The sequence below is a fragment of the Xylona heveae genome (genome assembly GCF_001619985.1).
Source record: "Xylona heveae TC161 unplaced genomic scaffold L228scaffold_15, whole genome shotgun sequence".
Taxonomy (NCBI): domain Eukaryota; kingdom Fungi; phylum Ascomycota; class Xylonomycetes; order Xylonales; family Xylonaceae; genus Xylona; species Xylona heveae.
In genome coordinates, this window is record NW_017264207.1 from 395,305 (window position 1) to 411,741 (window position 16,437).

The following is a 16,437-nucleotide window of genomic DNA, read 5'->3' on the forward strand; positions in this document are numbered from 1 at the left end:
CATTTGGGGATGGCTGCATGGCAAAGTGCACGGGAAAGACTTTTGAGTTGTAATTACCAAAAAGATAAGTATTTACACGTATTTTCATCAAGAAGGGAAAGGCTTTCCCGGTAACCTCCGAATCGTCCGACAATCGGGTTCATGACGCCTGGACAATATGATTATTGAAGATAGGAGCTTTTCAATGAATAGGAAAATACCACGGCATTAATATTCCGATTCATTAGAAAAGCGCGAATCAAACATTCTAGATTCGGCTACTTGGTGAATCGATTGACTCTATAACAATCTACAATAATAAACCCTTTCCTCGTTTGATCGACCTGCAGCTACCCCGGCTTCGATTAGTTATCTGATCGACCATGAGCTTTGCTCCTGCTCTTCGGCGTGGCCTGCATGGCAAGCCAACAACAAACTTCAATTGCCAGCTTCGATACTTTCCTACATCAGTTCGAGGGGTGTTTCCATTCAGCCAAAATGCTTCCATTGCGACTTCTGCCAGCTCGGCGGAGGCTGGGCAAGAATCTTTGCCCAAGCAAAAACAGCCATTGTCCCAAGAGCAGAGGAAATTCTTGGACAGTGCTGTAAGCTTCCAATCTTTTTATTCATGAAAAGCGATAGAATCTAATATTAAATTATTTGTAGCTACGCGTGAATCAAGCTGGAGAGCTCGCGGCAACGTTAATTTACACGGCACAAACCCCTCTAATAGTCAAGTCGCATCCCCAATTACGAACACTCATGAAGCACATGTATGATCAGGAGGTGGTTCATTTCTCCACATTTAATGAACTTCTTGCCAAGCATCGCATTCGGCCGACAGCAATGTATCCCATATGGCAGGCCGCCGCCACGGTTTTGGGATGGTCCACTGCAGTGATGGGACGAGAGGCAGCCATGGCATGCACAGAGGCTGTCGAGACAGAGATTGGCGATCATTACAATGGTCAGGTCAGAGAATTTCTCGCGTGGATGAAGGAGATGGAAGACAATGGCGAGGAAGTCGGTGAGGAAATCCGCGAGCTGGTGCAAGTCATCAGAAGATTTCGAGACGAGGAACTAGAGCATCTCGACCATGCCGTTGAAAATGATGCAAAGTTGGCACATGGCCATGAATTGCTAAGCCAGGTTATTCGACGGGGATGCAGAGCGGCCATCTGGGTCAGCGAAAGAGTTTAGAATTCCTTTCGTTTTATCACCAGCTGCGGCGCATTCGGCGTTATTGGCTTATGGAAACTCACACCTTTTGTACACTAGAGGGGATATGAAAATACTGACGGTAGCTGGAACTCTCTTTTAATCAACTTTTAAAAAATATTATTTGCTTAGTACAATAATAGAAGCGGTCGTTGACATCGTTTCAACCTATTACATCTTCCAAAGTCAAACTCGCAGCGCACCCGTCCTTTTTGCTTTCCGGTTCCTCCACCAAATGGGCGCATTCAGCGTCGCATGGCAAAGCATTCCAGCAATGAAGCCAACAGCGTCATTTCTAAAAGTGAGCATTCCTCCCACGGTCATCATCATGACCGCCCATCGTTGTCTGCGCTCCTCTTGATCTGGCTCTCGAAAATGCTTTTGGCCTTCACCGCTATCCTCCTCGTTCACTTCGGCATTTTCCCACAGATCACTTGCCGTGTTGTTCAAGCTCTCTCCAACCTTGGTAAGCTCAAGTCCCGCCGCGACGACCATGATCCCGAGAAGAGCGTGCGGAAATCGTTTCAACAAGTTCACCAGCCAATCTCCCGCTGCCAGTCCAAGAATTACTTTGATCACACCAAGAAAGATGACGCTTGCCCCTGACCGCGCACCAAATCGATACTGTGCCGCGAGCCCGCCAGAACCATGGCAGAGCGGCATAGCTCCGAACCACGGTCCGATCAGATTGATCAGGGCTACACTCCATCCAATATGCGTCGTCGAAGGGACGGGGACTTCGGGAAGGAGTTCTGCGGCGAGATAACTGACCGCAATGATAGAATTGAGAACAGTCAGAGGAAGTTGGCCGATGCCTGCGTATAGTATTCCTTCTTTCCAGTCCTTTGCGTGAGGCGCAGAGACAAAGCCGGGGAGCGGCGCAATTTGTCCAGTGCCGCCAGGAGACGCCTTAGCAGTAAGGATAATTCCCAATACCAGCCCAAGCACTGTTATCAAAAGCGCATATGGCGTGCGCGGGAACATGGATGCAAAGAGTAGAAAGACAAATGCAAATAGAGCCCAGAGTAAATTGTCCGCCCAGCTCGGAGATGTCCATCCCAGGGGCTGCAACAGAGAGCTACCGGCCGAGAGAATCAAGGACAGCCCAGCTCCGACCTGAATACCCTTGACCACGGGGATTGGTACGACCGAGGCAAGCCATTTCAGAAGACCCGTCAAACTGAGCACGCCAACAGCAATGCCCATGAAAATCCCCGCCGCTTGAGTCTCGCCAACGCTAAATGATCGCGAGAGGGCTACAGCGGCAATTGCTTTCATCGGCTGCACAGGTAGAGGAACTCCGAAAAAAACACCGGTGAGAATATTTGCCAGTCCACCCACGACCAACGAGGGCGGAAACTTGATAGACCCCGATATTGTCAGGGCAATGAGGAGTGGGAGCAATGTGCCAAGATCGCCGAGCGAGCCTGAGATCTCTGCTAATGGAGATGATCGGAAAGTAGACACATTATACCGATGCAGCCGCCGGATGTTTTGTGTGAATATCATCTTGGCGGTATAGAGCGAATATTGACCGAAATCAAAAGCTATGACTTTGCCGTTGGCAGTGTATACACACTGGGTGGGGCGGAAGGAGGTACTATCAGAGGACTCAAAACAGTGTCCGCGCAGCTAACACCTTGCCAGGCGATATAAAATGACAGTCGCAAAAGGTTTTAAGATGAAATCAAAGAAGGAATGAACAAAGCTCCAGATGAAAAGGTGCGGTGCCGTGGAGCGGATGCTTCGCCAGCTCCTCTGTATCACGCGGCTGCGGCTATCAGGCCTCCAGCTCTCAAGGCGGGAGCAAGTGTCAGCTGTGGGGCAATAAGAGGGTGTGCTACCACGCTGTACAATGCGTTTCTTTAATAATTCAAGCAGGAATTTGTCAGTTTTTAGAAGTGACTCCAACCAGTACGTTCGTATCTGTATGTCGTCCTAACTGTCCCAAATGTGCTGCTGTCACACTGTCATATATACCCGGAGAAGCTATAAAGCTTGCGCTTACGCCCAAGGCCCCACGATTTACAGGTCGCGGGTTGCAAGGAATATAAATAAGCTCGCTTTATCTGCACCGCAGGACCCTGGTGTTTATGGATTAAAGGGGCCGAGATTCCATCTCTTCCGCGGAGACTACTCCGAACGAGACCCCATTTTTGAGCCTTATCGATATCTTTGATTTTGGGATGATAATACTTCGTTATTCCGCGGCCCTGGCGGTCTCTGTCCGCTACAAGTCGCACGGCCTTCCTTTGTGCCACGTTGGGCTTCTGGTTTGTAAGGCTCAGATTAAGGTACAGTACTTCTAGTTCCCTGGCCTTGGTACGTCAAGTGGTAAATAGTCCACGGAAAATCGAATTCTGCGGACTCGTCAAAGTATCGATACTTTCTCGATGGGCACTACTAGCACAAGTGCCCAGAATAAGTGTAATCGTGTGCAAGGTTTTGTGGGTCATATACTCCAAAAAGTAGCTCGCTTTCAACAACAAGGTGCTGTGGTGTAATGGTAGCACGTAACGTTGTGGATTCACAGCGCCGTTCCAATCCCGGTTCGATTCCGGGCAGCGCCAAAGTCAAATCACTAACTCTTCGGAGTTTCTTTTTGCATTTTTTCCTTCCACTGTCAGTGGACCTTAATCGTTTTTGTTTCTTATTTTTTATTTTTTTGTAGATTGATTGTATTTTCTTCATGTGGATTGCAATTGAAATTCTTTTTGGTGATTGATTCACAGTGGAACTAATAATTGCCTTACATCTTTCTGTTCATTTGTCTTTCTATTTTTCTCAATATATTTTTTTGTTTGTTACTTTGCTTTGTTCTATTATATTTTGTAGAGTTGAGAATAAGAGTTAGCTTCGACGTATGAAAAAGTCTTCACGACACTATAAACCCACATGAAATAGCTAAATGTTTCAAACACTTCTTTCTATGCAGGCCTCATTCCTACTGTGTATGGAATCCAGATATGATGAATTACTAACAGTCTGACAGTCCTGTGAGTCCATGACTCTGCAACAGTGTTACCTGTGGCATGTATATCCTTGCATGTATATGCCCAAAGGAGAAGCTAGGCTGTATTGCATATTGTGACTCGTGAGTCTCATGACTTATGGTTCTATGACTCTATGATTCTATGGATAAGTGGATGCAGCATGAACTGGGTTCACAGGTCTAAATGTCCAACTGCACAAATATACAAATACAGAAATATACAAACAACAGAATAAGAGCCTGCTGCCTGTGGCTCTGCACAATTATACAAGACTCGAGAGACAGGACAAAGTCTACAGTCACAGTGAAATGACAATAAAAGACAATAAAAGATGATAAAAGATTAAAAAAAAAAAATGGGTAAAAGTGTGCCATGATTCTGATTCTTATTCTGATTCTGGTTCTGAGTCATGAAGCTAAGATACGGGCCATAGCCACGGCTAGCAGCTAGCAGCTAGCAGCCAAGGTAAGGTAAGGTAGATATGTTACATGTATTTCAATGACAACACACACACAGCAAAGAAAGAAAAAAAAAAAAAAAGACCGCCGTGTGACCCGCGTCGAAGCTGTTCATGCCAGGAACCCTACAGGTAGATGAAAGCCAGTGATAGCATGACATGCAAAGAAGACATGAGATGGAAAAGAAAAAAAAATGTAAATAAAAGAAAAATAAAAAAAATATGATAAAGGCCACGAAAGGCATGCCCTCACCGTCGGGTAGAATTTGAAAACTAGTGGAGACAAGAGACTCATGAGTGATGAGCAATATGCGATGGGTATAAGTATGATGAGCGAAGCTGAAGCTGAAGCAGCAATATGATGGTGCAAAAGAAAATAATGTAAAACTCCATCCGCTCCCACTCCCACTCCGATTCGTTTTGACTCCAGGTGTAATTCACTCCGCCGCTGGTTGTATCGATGATGAAGAAAAGCATAGTAAAAGAAAAGGAAAGAAACATTGGTCGAAGATAATAAAGAAGATATAAAAGAAGAGAAAAAAAAAAAAAAAGAAGAGCACAGCAAGAGTTGAGAGGCCGTAAAGCGTAAAAAAGATGAACTTGTCCATAAAGGGAATTCGTAAGTATGCTCACGAGAGAGAGAGCAATTGAAAAAAAGCAAATAACTTTTGTTGTGTTCCCGTGTGTTTGCCGAACCAAGAATGAAAACCGATCCGTGATAGCGAAAAGCGAAAAGCGAAAAGTACCGAATATTGATAAAAAAAGATTATGAGAGAATCGAATGTTGAAGAATAGAGAGAAAGTATCTGCTCTTTCGATGATGCAGTCCATACAACGTCCCTAAACGAGAGACGGATATGCCAAGCTCAAGGTAAGAGATCGGACAGGATACAGAGATCCAGAGATCCACCGAACGAGGTATCCGTCCTAAGACGAGAATGAGAAGAAGAGAGAGATAGAGAGAATGAAGTTGTAATGCTTCAGTCTATAATTCTTCGTCTTTAATTCGGACTTCCTCCCCACCGCGCTTGGGTTAACCTATCCGGAAGAAAATGTCCGGCCGAGACGTGCCCAGACGCCGCCATCGCTGCTGCTTCTGCGACTGCCGCTGCTTCCGCGGCGCTTGGAGCTGGTATTGCTGACGGCAGAGCTGGTGCTGCTGCGGCTGGCACGGGGACGCATCTCGTCGACGGTGTTGCCCGCGCCGCCGCGGCCGATGTGGTAGACGGGAGCGGCGCGCTCGGAGATGGTCTGCTGGCGCTGGAGTTCCTCGTCGAAGCTGAACAGAGCACGCTCGGTCTGCTGGTGCATGTTGCCGGCGCCACCGCGACCAGAGGCAAAGACGGAGCCGGTGGCGGGCTGGCTCAGGGCGATGCGCGAGGCAGGGCCCGAGGCCGAGTGCGGATCGGTTGCTTCTTTTGCATCAATGTGCACAATATTGCCGGCGCCACCGCGACCAGAGTGGACGTAGTTGGACTTGGGCACCGAAGGGTGCGGCTCAATCAACTTGAATGTCATTCTTTCTTCTTCTTCTGGACGATGGATGATGGGTGTCGGGATGTGTGATATTGTCCGTGCCAGTAGTAGATGGTTTTACTTGTATGTGGATGTGTGTATGTTTGCTCCGCTGGATTTGCTTTCCCTAAATAGTAGAGCAAGCAAAAAACAAGTAAATCAAAAGATGTTGAAGGTGGTTGAAAGGGCTTTGTTGTATATGTGTTTGTGTGTATGTGGGTGGCGGCTGTGGAGGGTTATATCCGGGATAGGTATAAGGTTCTCCCACAGGCAACAAAAGAATATCAAGGTGAAATATTGTATTGATATAGTGAAAAGGTTCTCGTCTCAATATTTGCAAGAGAGAAGGAGAATAAAAGTATAGCTTTGTATTAAGGAGTAAGATCCAGTAGCCAAGGCTAGGGCCTGTCAAATTTTATTTCGCGTCACAATACGCGGCTCCAAGGGTTTTTATAGAAAAGACCCCAGGAAAGCGTCAAAGAGTGGTAGGGGGGTCAACCTGGAATGAAAGAGAGAGGGGAGAATTAGGGGACCCAGGAAATGGGGATTGTGTGCGGGTCCTGCCATTGCACGCTTCTATGGTGCAATTTTCTCCCCCAAGTGCACAAGTCAGAGGCTTCGTCCAGGTCACGATGCCGTTAACTGAAGGTCGCTATGCAGTTAACGGCAGCGTTGGGTAAAAAGGGAGGTCACGCAGAGGAAGTAAAATGAGAGACTTTGCAGTTAACGGCAGTCGAGCCATGCAAAACTTGCAAAGACGAACGGACCTTAACCAAAGGCACCAAAGGCACCACCCAAACGTTGACGTAACTAGAAATGTGGGCTGCCCCGTTCTTGGCAGCTCTATACGGAGTACGGGAGTAGCAACTTACCCCGAATACCCAGCAAAGAACCACTGAGCACCAATAATCCAACCCATATGGGCTCTCCCTCGGCCGACTTTAGTCCATTCTTCAACTCATCCGTCTTTAGTCATCCCATCTTTTTTGTGGGGTCAAATGAGTTTAATATGGTAATGAAAAGCAAAACTCTTCACACTATTATTTACTCCTGGTCCCCGCCATTGGGTAACCTTGGCCCATCTCGATCAAAAAAGAAATAGATGAGGGGAGGAAGTACAAAGTTACTCCCCGTAAAGGAATCAAAGACGGTGAAATGAGAAAAAGTTTCGAGTTGAACCACCACGGGACTCTGGACTTGTTCTCGAGCATAAAAGCAGCTAGGAGCTAGGCTGAATTGAGTTTAATGACGTGCATTCTGGCTCGTGCTGGTACCTGAATATCCTTTTCTTTCTCTCTTTTTCTCTCTCCCACTCTCTTGTCTCCCGCTCTTCTCGCTGCATCCTTTAACTGTAATCAGGTAACACTGTAACTAAACATCCTTCTGAACCTTCCATTAAAGACCTGGAAAGATCCCACACCCGCTGTACTCTGCCGACACCGCCAATTGAGCCACCCTAGCCCAGTCCAGTCCAGTCCAGTCCAAATGCTCTCTTTTGTGTAATTTCATTGTTCTCCCCCAATACTATAATAATTGCTTTGAAACTACCAGCCTATACACATATGCGTACCACGAGTGCCATTTGCTCGGATCACTTGCCGCTCTAACATCCTGCACACCTGACCCGGCCCCGCGTCACTTTTCTACTTCTCCTTACCTGGAATTATTGCCACACTACTTTGTACACGAGTCGTGTCCAGTCGCCCACAAACGCCGACGACAAGCGGGTTCCTTGGTTGTGGTGGTACGTGCTGATGGATGATGCTGGCATCCCCGGGGCAGCCACCGCCAGGCACACACGCACACACCTTGGGAAGTGGAGTCTGGTCAGGGTTGAGTTTCCTGGGGGTAATGAAAATCCGGTCGACCAGGATGACTCGTCCGCCAACGACTCAAACGGGTCCCCGACGGGAAGCTCGGAAAACAAAAAGGGTCGCGCCATAACGTGCAAATTTTCGCAAAATCCAGCCCTCGTATGTTGCAATCAGTCATCCAAATTTATTGGTTGATCAATCTTAAAATCAATAAAGACCCAAAAATGCTACGGCACAATGTAATGTATCACCGAAGATCTCTCAAAATAATACGAAATTTCTCTCTCAACCAGTTTCCGCGGAAGGAACGGGAAATCGCCAATAAAGCCTTCATTATGTAACGTGAATCCGCACTCTTTCCTATTCAGTCAAGCTTTTTACCCGCCGAGGATGCGTGACATGTTTACGTAAGTCACACTTTTGCTGCGAACCTTGGTCGTTGACAGGACAAGCGGGCCCTTGGGCGCTCCCCGCAAGGTTGCCATTTCTTTTTGCCCCCATTTAGGCTCAGCGCTATCCGACACATGGAAGGCGGACGCGCTTCCCCGCAAAATGCTCCCTCCCCCCAGCCAGGCCATACGGCCCTGACTTTTCCCTCTTGCCATTTCCTCATCATTACTATTCCATGCACGATGAGGCTGGGTTTGTCTTGGCTTGAACCTCATTTCCTCTATGCCCCTTGCGGACGGAAAATAAGGGGGAAGGTGAGAGTGTGATGCGTGACGAGGCTGCCAACCCTTTTTATGGGGTCATGACGCCCGCAAGGACGACAATGGTGGCGTTTCTGCCACGATCCAGATGCTTCTTTGCCTGACGTACCACGTTTACCACTGTACGCAGAGAAAAGCACCACGCAATATGGGGCACTATTCTCATTGGTCAAAAATGGACAAAAGGAAAAAGAAACAAGCATTACCCAAATATTGTTTCTGCATACAGCGTGGACGCCAGTCTGCTTTTTCATCAGTGACATGCGTTCAATAATGAAATTCCAATTGGATCAAAATCACACAAGTCTTGGTTTTTCCAATTCATAAAGTACATACGTAAAAGCTTTCTCGGGACACTCTGGTGAGAAAGCGTTGAGAGAATACGAGGGGTTGGGCATTTGAGCCAGTGTACAAAACAGACGTAACTGCTCCTTCGGATATCATTCCGCCCCCGCCTTTTCAATTTCCCGTCTGATTCAGGTACTTTTTTGCTGCAACGGCCGCTGCGATTGAATTAGCCTCCCTGCAATGCTTGAACCACTGCCCCCGTAGATCCTCTTTCATCCCGTCTCACTTACCAATGATAATCAACAAGTACCTGATAATGCCTCCCTGCAAGCTCTTAGCACCGAGAGCCAGAATCCTCGTAAGGAGACTGATCTGAACTTGTCCGTCTCGATCGAAATTCGGACGCTCACCGCCGAGCAGTGCTAACTTCTCAAGCTTGCCCGCGTATGGCGGATACCGGAGGCTCAGCACTGACTCGAGCCAGGTCGGAGTTGTCGTAATACTCCGCCGATGCGAGAAACAGTCGAAGCTAGCTTTCCCGCGGTACGAACCCTGTCCCGATTCGCCGACCCCGCCAAATTCGAGTGTGGGGATGGAGCCGTGGAAATACGCACTTGGATATGCACGTCAGCAAAAGGCAATGCGCGGGGGAACGGCTGCGCATCTTTTTCGGATCTGTTCAAACTTACTCGTTTACAGATGCTCCTCCAGATCGAGTTTCCAAGAGTACTGAACCATGTTAGCGCGATCACTTTCCTAAAACAATGCAAGCAGAATCTGTTGTCATTGTTCCACTTACTCTTTTCTGTCTCCGTCTTGGTTCCGAAAGGGTACAATCCCAGCGGCGTGTCCTGCACCTGGTTGATAATACGAATGGCCTCGTCCACGTCGTTGACCGGCAATATCGGGATTAAGGGACCGAAGCTCTCCTCGGTGATCAAGGAATCGTTGACATCATCCACTTGAACCACTGTGGGCTCAATGAATCTCTCCGATTCGTCCGTTGCACCTCCCAAGAGAATCTTGCCTTTGGTATTGTCGAGCATGGCCTTGATCCGCTGAAAGTGTCGCTCGTTGACGATTCGCGCATAGTCGGTAGACGCCTTGACACCATGCGGGAAGAACTCCGCATAAGTAGCCTTGAGTTCACTAATGAACGTGGGAAGAACCTCTTTGTCGACGAGTGTGTAATTCTGAGAGATGCAAACTTGGCCGGCATTGACAATCTTGCCCCAGAGTAACCGCCGCGCCGCAATTCTTATATCTGCATTCTTCGTCACAATTGCTGGATTTTTGCCGCCAAGCTCCAGAGTGACTGGTGTCAGGGTTTCCGCAGCTTTCTTTGCGATGATCTTTGCAACGCTAGCGCCACCAGTGTAGAATATCTTGTCCCATTTTTGGTCCAAGAGCACTGTTGATTCAGCTACGCCTCCCTGAACCACAGTGTACGCGGAAGGGTCGAGGTAACCGGAGACAATCCTTTCCATCACAATTGCTGTGGCCGGGGCATTTTCGCTGGGCTTAAGCACAGCAGTATTTCCAGCAGCAATTGCGCCGATAAGTGGTCCTATACTCAACAGAAGTGGAAAATTGAATGCTCTGATGAATTATTAGCAAGTGTCTTCGAAGTGCTAATCTATGGCATGATGATGTTGCATACCCCAGGATCAAGACAGATCCCAAAGGCACCTTTCTGATTTTCGGACACAATGGCGCGTTCAGCAATGGGATATCCGGTGCCTTTTCATCCTTTGCCCATTCTCTCAACTTGTTGCTAGTAAACAGGGCATCGCCAGCGCACCAGCCAATTTCCATGATCAGCGCTTCGAAGGGCGGCTTGCCCAAATCTTGCTGAAGGGCTTTGATTAATGCCTCTTCATTGTCCTTGATGCTATTGTAGATTAGTCTTGTGGCATATACTTGATATACACTTATACGCGCCATGAAAGGTGAAAACTCATATCAAAAGATCAAGCCATGCAAATCCTTCCACGCCGAGGAGTGGGACCGTGATAAATTGACAGACAATGAAGAGCAGAAACAGAAAATCAACAATGAAACCATCAATAGCCACATGCAAACACAAAACATACTCGACACCACTCTCTCTGTAAACCAAATATATAGAGCACGAATCCCCATATCTCGAAAAGAGGATATCACAAATAACCGCAAATAACGAAAACACATATACTCACCCCCAGTACAGCTTTCGCAGCTGCACAAGCCTATACTCAATCGACTTGGTCTTGTGGGTATTGAAGAATGCCCTCTTCTCACTCGCGATGCGGGGAATGTTCTCGGCTGGGGTATATACCAGATCCTCTGCAGAATCCATTGCTCAATACTGAGACGCGGTGCTTCCAACAGGATCGTGTCGTCGCGGAAAACCACCACAAGAACGTTAAGGTGAACCTGACTAAGATACTTGAATAACAAAAATCGAAGTCCGCAATTGTATTTAATTCAATGATCACAAGATCAGCAAAACATGATGACCGGCTACTTGCGTTGACAGAAGCAGAGAACTCCGTAAACTGCGAGGCCCACTACGGTAAGCTCGCTCACGAACCAATCGAACCGAGGTCCGCAGGCCCCTAAAGCTCGGTTTCATGCAGAAGCGGCTGCTGGAAGGTAAAGACCCCGCTGTGTCCTCGTCCGTTTTTTAAGCGAAGCAGCTCCCCGGAGCTTGTTTATCTGCCTCAACCTCTCGTAAAAAGCGTGAACAAACCGGTGACGTTAACTCAAAAACACAAAATGTACAATTGGTACACGGCCAGATACTCTGTTTCATGAAAAGTAAAAGATTGTCTCAAAGACAGAGTATAGAAAATGGTGCCTAAGATAAGATCAAGAACGAGCGCGTAAATTCACCATAAATTAATGTGGCATGGGACCCCTCAATTATAAATGATCGAATTCGGAATTGAGTGAGGCAACTGCAGAGAATGCCGAATGAAAATACTACTACCTGGTAATTCCCAGGACTGGAGCTTGCTAATCCTGCAAGAAGCAAAGCAATGAGCTGACATGACTGGAATAGAAGAAGTTATGTATGTACAGGATGCGTTTTGTGCAGTTGGGAAAGGGTGCATTCGGCTGTGTTGGCGCTTCGAGAGAGACACTTTGTCTCTAAGCAGCCACTTTCACTGCAGACATGCAGCCAAGGACGCCACACCAGCACATCATAGGAGGTGACCCTACTCAATCAATTTGTGCGGGTTTGGCTCAAGAGATGACAAAGAAAGAATTACGGAACGTCCCCTTGCGCCAGGACTCCTGCATGGGTCTAGATGATCGAAATGACAAAAAGGTAATGAAAAGGCGCATATGAGACACCTATAATAGAATACAAAGTCGCTCAAGCTCGTCACAAATAAAGGAGATTGCTTGATATAATAACTCGCGTGAACATGGACAAGCCTGGGAAATGCAGGGCGCGATGGTTCCGGAAAGAAATTATGCAGATGCCGCCGAAGTTGCATGTCGTGTAAAAAGAATTCAATTCGCTAGGTATGAATGTCGTGATTCTCATGGCTTTTTTTGGAGGCAGTGATCGATGTGCTCCGCAATCACGTAAACTTAGTGTGAATGATGTCAGGATTCTCGTGCCAGTCATCGATACTAACCCACATCTACAAGAAACGTCAGCATACAAGCTCAATTCACGATGAAGATCGGGAAACCTAGCTGGGTTGCATACCTTTCTAAATGTGCTCAATCCTGCTAGAATGCTTCCACCGATCCATGTGCTATACTTTCTCTCTGGCGGTGCAAAAATCTTGATACGCATATCTTTCACCGCCAAACGTTGAATTTCGTGGAGCAATCTATCGCCAAAACCCTTGGTTAAAGTCGAACCGCCGGACAACACAATATTTCCATACAGGGCCTTTCGGAGGTCCATGTCTGTCCGATTGATTGAGTCGACTACGATTTGGTGGATGCCAGGATATTCAAGGCCAATCAGTTCCGGATCAAACAGGATTTCCGGTGCGCGGAACCTTTCAGCTCCAATCTGCATTCATAGTCAGTGCCATGTGACCCGCAAAAAATCAAACGCGTGGTCGGAGAACGCACCTTTAATTTGTTTCCATCCGGCAGGCTGTATTCAACCGTTTTATTCTCAGCTCTTGAACTGCTGCCCAGCCATTCTTTCTCCTCCTTCTTTGGATCCAAAGCCACATATCCGGTCTTCTCCTTTATCATGCGAACAACTTCTTTTTCAGCGCTTGTGTGAAAGACGTAGCCACTCTTGCGCAACAATGTCTGTAGATGTTCAGTGACATCCCTTCCAGCGATGTCAATGCGTCTAATGGCGCTTGGTACAGCAAAACCCTCGTACACCGGTACTGCATGTGACACTCCGTCTCCAGAGTCGAGAACAATCCCAGTTGTTCGGCCAGATGCATAGAGGGAGAGAATGGCTTGAATCGAAGTAAAGAGTGCAGGAACGTTGAACGTTTCAAAGAGGATCTGCGCAGCAGTATCACGATTCGTGCGAGGATTCAATGGAGGTTCGGTAAGCAAAACAGGGTGCTAAATGGAGCGCCAAAGATTCTCGTCAGCATTTTTTGATGGTCTCTCTGAGCGTTCAGCATCGTAAAGGCCTTGAACAATCTCCATGTCACCGCACTGCCCATACCTCTTCACTCAACGTCTTTAACTCTTCTGAATAGACGTATTGCCATATCCGTTCCATATCGTCCCAGTCTGTCACGATTCCGTGCTCCAAAGGGTATCTGATCTTCAGCAGACCTCGGAGCTCCTGAGCTCTTTGCCCGATGAAAACATCACCCTCCAGAGCTCCCGCCAACACTCTTGGATGCTTAGGTCGGCCAACAAACGATGGGAAATAGCATTTCGGAAGGTCATCTCCAGCAAAACCTGCGCGAATTGTTCCACTGCCATTGTCTAGCACTATCGGTGCATTGTGAAGATTATCAGCCATGATTGTGTTGTGGGTACGACGGATTCGCTGACGCAGGGATTCTAGTGCGACCAGGGTCGCGACTCAGGAGGACTTGCAGGTCGCAGGTTCGAAAGTTAGCCGGTGTCCTTTTTCTATCGATTATTTCCAATGGTAATGTTTTCCCGCGCCCAGAGCTTAATCGTTTATAACACTTGTTTCTTTATTCTGAGACGCGGTTTCCGGGAGACGCGCCGCTAAGCGCAAGGGTCCATTGGTTAGTCAGCGAAGCTCCTTCACTTAATTTAGATAAACCCGATGACTTCAACAGGGCAGAATGTAAACAAGCAAGTATACTGCAGCAAATATCGCTGCGTAGTATTTTAGTGACTTATCATGTATTAATTTACAAATAAACTGTGGATGGTGTGGTATGAAATGCTAAGAACGTAATATGGAAAAGAGCATACATGGAATGCCAGGACTCCACCTTGTCAAAATCTCAACCAATTTGAGATTCCCTAAAACGCCCATCTAAATGCAACCAGTCCTACAAGAGGAGACCTACAACTCATCAACAACGAGTTTCGACACCTTGTTTGCTGACAGTCAAATATTTCACACCCTTGTAAGGCTTTACGCCCTCTCCAAGCCCTTTGCTCGTTCTCGTATTTATAACAAGACTGTCCACTCTGATACCGCTTGGCAACCAGCCTTTGACGGTAAATGAGACAGCAGCGGAAGAAGGCATAAGTGTCTTGTTCAGCTGTATTCGCCTCAGATCGCGCTGCTCATTTTGCTTGGAAGACGCAGCATTATCTGTTGCGTTGGCCAGAGAAGAAGTCTGATAAGTATCCTCATTGTAATCAACCGTATCTGCGGTTAAACGGAAGCCGCTATCTAGATCATTGTCGTCGTCCTCGCTGAGTGGCCCGACAACGGTGCAACGAAGTGTGGCACCGCCTGTTCCGTTTGGCAGGACGGCTTCTTTGGCGGAGACTCGCCATTCAACCGCCTTGTCTCCAGGCGAATAATGTGCCTCGCCACGGCTTGCGCGGAGATCAGTAAGGTTGCGAACACTAGAAGGTATTGGGATGGTCACAACGATGGCTTCTAAAAGGGGTTGATTAGAAGAACCGCCAAATGCCGGAGAGGAATTTCCTAGGCGTGAGCTGATACCGCCGCCTCTAGCTCCAGCGCCGAGCGAGCCCGCAGTTGCGGAGCTGGGGAAGTTTGTAGACAGGAGCAGTCGCGCTTCGAAATCAGCCCCATTCAGACCTAAAGATGTCTTCATCTCAACCGAGGCGGGTAAATGTAGACTGGAAGCACTGTTCATTCCTTTGCCAGTTGTATTTGGCAGAAGATCGACCTCGTATCCAGCAAGCATGAAACGGCCATCGGGCGGTACGAAGCTCAGTACACCTGGTTGTTCTCTCCACCTGGCTAATCTAACGCAGGGATGAAAGACGGGAAGTTCAAGGGTCTTGTCCAACCCTGCCTTTCCACCAGGTGCTGTCAGAGTGAGTAACAGGTCAGGCACGCCAGATACCTTTGCTGTGCAAGCAATACTGCCGTTGGCGAAGGCTGAGAGGGGCCGCCCGGAAGGGGCGAGAATCACGGAAAGGGTCTCAACGATATCGACATATATTTCATTGGATGTATGTCGCACATTTGAACGGCGCCAAGGGAGCGCCGGAGTTGACGTCGAAGAGGGAGCAAGACCGTGCTGCCTTTGCAGCGACAAGCTCCCTGATGAGGACCCAAGCGCGGGGGAGGAACTGAGGATAACAATAACTGTCAATAGTTGAACAGCATAACACACGAAGGTCCAAGACATACACAGGAAGGCCGACACCCCCTAAAAGCTTTCCCACCCAGCCAGGCACATCCACAAAGTCTCTCAGGGCATTTGGTTCAGTATTGCAGACCGTACCCGCGTCACACATCTCCAGAAACAACTGCGCGACAACATCATAAGCCCCTTCAATCTTAGAGGCTAGTAATGGCGCACCAAGAAATTCCTCAAGGACATCAACAACCCTATGAAGGAATTCCAGTACTAAAAGCGGCTCGGTATCAACGGAAGCGGGCGAGATGAAGAGAAGCTGATCATGAATTAAGGAGAAGACCAGTGTGGGCGGGTTGGTGTTTGGAAGGTATATTAAAGGCGGGCGAGGCTCGGGATGAGCAAGATACAAAGGAAGAATATCTCGAGCTGCCAATGGCCTGGAGTAGTAGACATGCTCGAGGATTGGGTTACTTGAATCAGTCAGTTTCATCTGCAAGCGCCAGGGAACAACACGACTGAGATGGCTTGGGTAAATTACTTATGCTGGTCAAAGATGTATACGGCCTCAATTCCGCCGCTCATTCTTTATGCTGACTAGGGACTCGAGAGTTTATCTCGAGCATTCCTGCATAGAATTGCTGACAATAGCGTAAGTTGCTTGGGGTTTGTCGGTGTGCCCCGCGGAAGCTGCGCGAGTTGGTAAACGTTGGTTGGTTTGTAGTGTCATGATCCGCAACGCAGCGAAGCGCTGCCGATAGCGTCCAC

At 47.9% G+C, this 16,437-nt stretch overlaps 7 protein-coding genes and 1 non-coding gene across 8 annotated transcripts; 2 read left to right on the plus strand and 6 right to left on the minus strand.

The window, feature by feature from the left end:
* The first annotated feature begins 146 nt into the window (after positions 1-146).
* Positions 147-1,424, plus strand: L228DRAFT_53169 (COQ7-domain-containing protein). Its single transcript, XM_018336683.1, has 2 exons — positions 147-584; positions 646-1,424. The coding sequence occupies exons 1-2, from the start codon at positions 363-365 to the stop codon at positions 1,177-1,179; spliced, it is 756 nt and encodes a 251-aa protein (XP_018184608.1). The 5' UTR covers positions 147-362; the 3' UTR covers positions 1,180-1,424.
* On the minus strand, positions 1,318-3,130 carry L228DRAFT_251615 (sulfate transporter-like protein). Its single transcript, XM_018333596.1, has one exon. It carries the CDS (start codon positions 2,704-2,706, stop codon positions 1,384-1,386), a length of 1,323 nt encoding a protein of 440 aa, XP_018184609.1. The 5' UTR covers positions 2,707-3,130; the 3' UTR covers positions 1,318-1,383.
* Positions 3,131-3,686: 556 nt separating this feature from the next.
* L228DRAFT_t141 lies at positions 3,687-3,767 on the plus strand. Its single transcript has one exon. It is a non-coding gene; the product is annotated as a tRNA-His (tRNA).
* Positions 3,768-4,751: 984 nt separating this feature from the next.
* L228DRAFT_53192 (hypothetical protein) lies at positions 4,752-5,581 on the minus strand. The gene has a single exon (XM_018336684.1). It carries the CDS (start codon positions 5,476-5,478, stop codon positions 4,939-4,941), a length of 540 nt encoding a protein of 179 aa, XP_018184610.1. The 5' UTR covers positions 5,479-5,581; the 3' UTR covers positions 4,752-4,938.
* Positions 5,582-5,685: 104 nt separating this feature from the next.
* On the minus strand, positions 5,686-6,165 carry L228DRAFT_271680 (hypothetical protein; the record flags this gene model as incomplete). Its single annotated transcript, XM_018335559.1, has 1 exon — positions 5,686-6,165. One exon carries the CDS (start codon positions 6,163-6,165, stop codon positions 5,686-5,688), a length of 480 nt encoding a protein of 159 aa, XP_018184611.1.
* A 2,748-nt stretch (positions 6,166-8,913) lies between these two features.
* L228DRAFT_251618 (aldehyde dehydrogenase) lies at positions 8,914-11,486 on the minus strand. Its single transcript, XM_018333597.1, has 6 exons — positions 11,173-11,486; positions 10,635-10,865; positions 9,774-10,573; positions 9,664-9,703; positions 9,265-9,587; positions 8,914-9,189 (listed from the first exon to the last, which is right to left on the minus strand). Exons 1-6 carry the CDS (start codon positions 11,310-11,312, stop codon positions 9,146-9,148), a joined length of 1,578 nt encoding a protein of 525 aa, XP_018184612.1. The 5' UTR covers positions 11,313-11,486; the 3' UTR covers positions 8,914-9,145.
* A 1,060-nt stretch (positions 11,487-12,546) lies between these two features.
* On the minus strand, positions 12,547-13,925 carry L228DRAFT_215478 (actin-like protein; the record flags this gene model as incomplete). The annotated part of the gene is made up of 4 exons (XM_018330084.1): positions 12,547-12,609; positions 12,678-12,992; positions 13,055-13,513; positions 13,620-13,925. The coding sequence occupies 4 exons, from the start codon at positions 13,923-13,925 to the stop codon at positions 12,547-12,549; spliced, it is 1,143 nt and encodes a 380-aa protein (XP_018184613.1).
* A 377-nt stretch (positions 13,926-14,302) lies between these two features.
* Positions 14,303-16,371, minus strand: L228DRAFT_286285 (clathrin adaptor, mu subunit). The gene is made up of 3 exons (XM_018336432.1): positions 16,211-16,371; positions 15,723-16,142; positions 14,303-15,661 (listed from the first exon to the last, which is right to left on the minus strand). Exons 1-3 carry the CDS (start codon positions 16,252-16,254, stop codon positions 14,458-14,460), a joined length of 1,668 nt encoding a protein of 555 aa, XP_018184614.1. The 5' UTR covers positions 16,255-16,371; the 3' UTR covers positions 14,303-14,457.
* Between the last annotated feature and the right edge of the window lie 66 nt (positions 16,372-16,437).

What these genes read in the sequence shown, in the direction of transcription:
- L228DRAFT_53169 (XM_018336683.1), top strand. Translation starts at nt 363, where the DNA reads ATGAGCTTTGCTCCTGCTCTTCGGCGTGGCCTGCATGGCAAGCCAACA. An exon ending in GGAAATTCTTGGACAGTGCT is followed by an intron (nt 585 to 645) that starts GTAAGCTTCCAA and finishes AATTATTTGTAG; the next exon opens with CTACGCGTGAATCAAGCTGG.
- L228DRAFT_251615 (XM_018333596.1), bottom strand. Translation starts at nt 2,706, where the DNA reads ATGATATTCACACAAAACATCCGGCGGCTGCATCGGTATAATGTGTCT.
- L228DRAFT_53192 (XM_018336684.1), bottom strand. Translation starts at nt 5,478, where the DNA reads ATGGACTGCATCATCGAAAGAGCAGATACTTTCTCTCTATTCTTCAAC.
- L228DRAFT_251618 (XM_018333597.1), bottom strand. Translation starts at nt 11,312, where the DNA reads ATGGATTCTGCAGAGGATCTGGTATATACCCCAGCCGAGAACATTCCC. An exon ending in GGATCTGTCTTGATCCTGGG is followed by an intron (nt 10,574 to 10,634) that starts GTATGCAACATC and finishes ATAATTCATCAG; the next exon opens with AGCATTCAATTTTCCACTTC. An exon ending in GGAGGAGCATCTGTAAACGA is followed by an intron (nt 9,588 to 9,663) that starts GTAAGTTTGAAC and finishes TGCATATCCAAG; the next exon opens with TGCGTATTTCCACGGCTCCA.
- L228DRAFT_286285 (XM_018336432.1), bottom strand. Translation starts at nt 16,254, where the DNA reads ATGAGCGGCGGAATTGAGGCCGTATACATCTTTGACCAGCATAA. An exon ending in TACATCTTTGACCAGCATAA is followed by an intron (nt 16,143 to 16,210) that starts GTAATTTACCCA and finishes GACTGATTCAAG; the next exon opens with TAACCCAATCCTCGAGCATG. An exon ending in GGGGGTGTCGGCCTTCCTGT is followed by an intron (nt 15,662 to 15,722) that starts GTATGTCTTGGA and finishes TGTTATCCTCAG; the next exon opens with TTCCTCCCCCGCGCTTGGGT.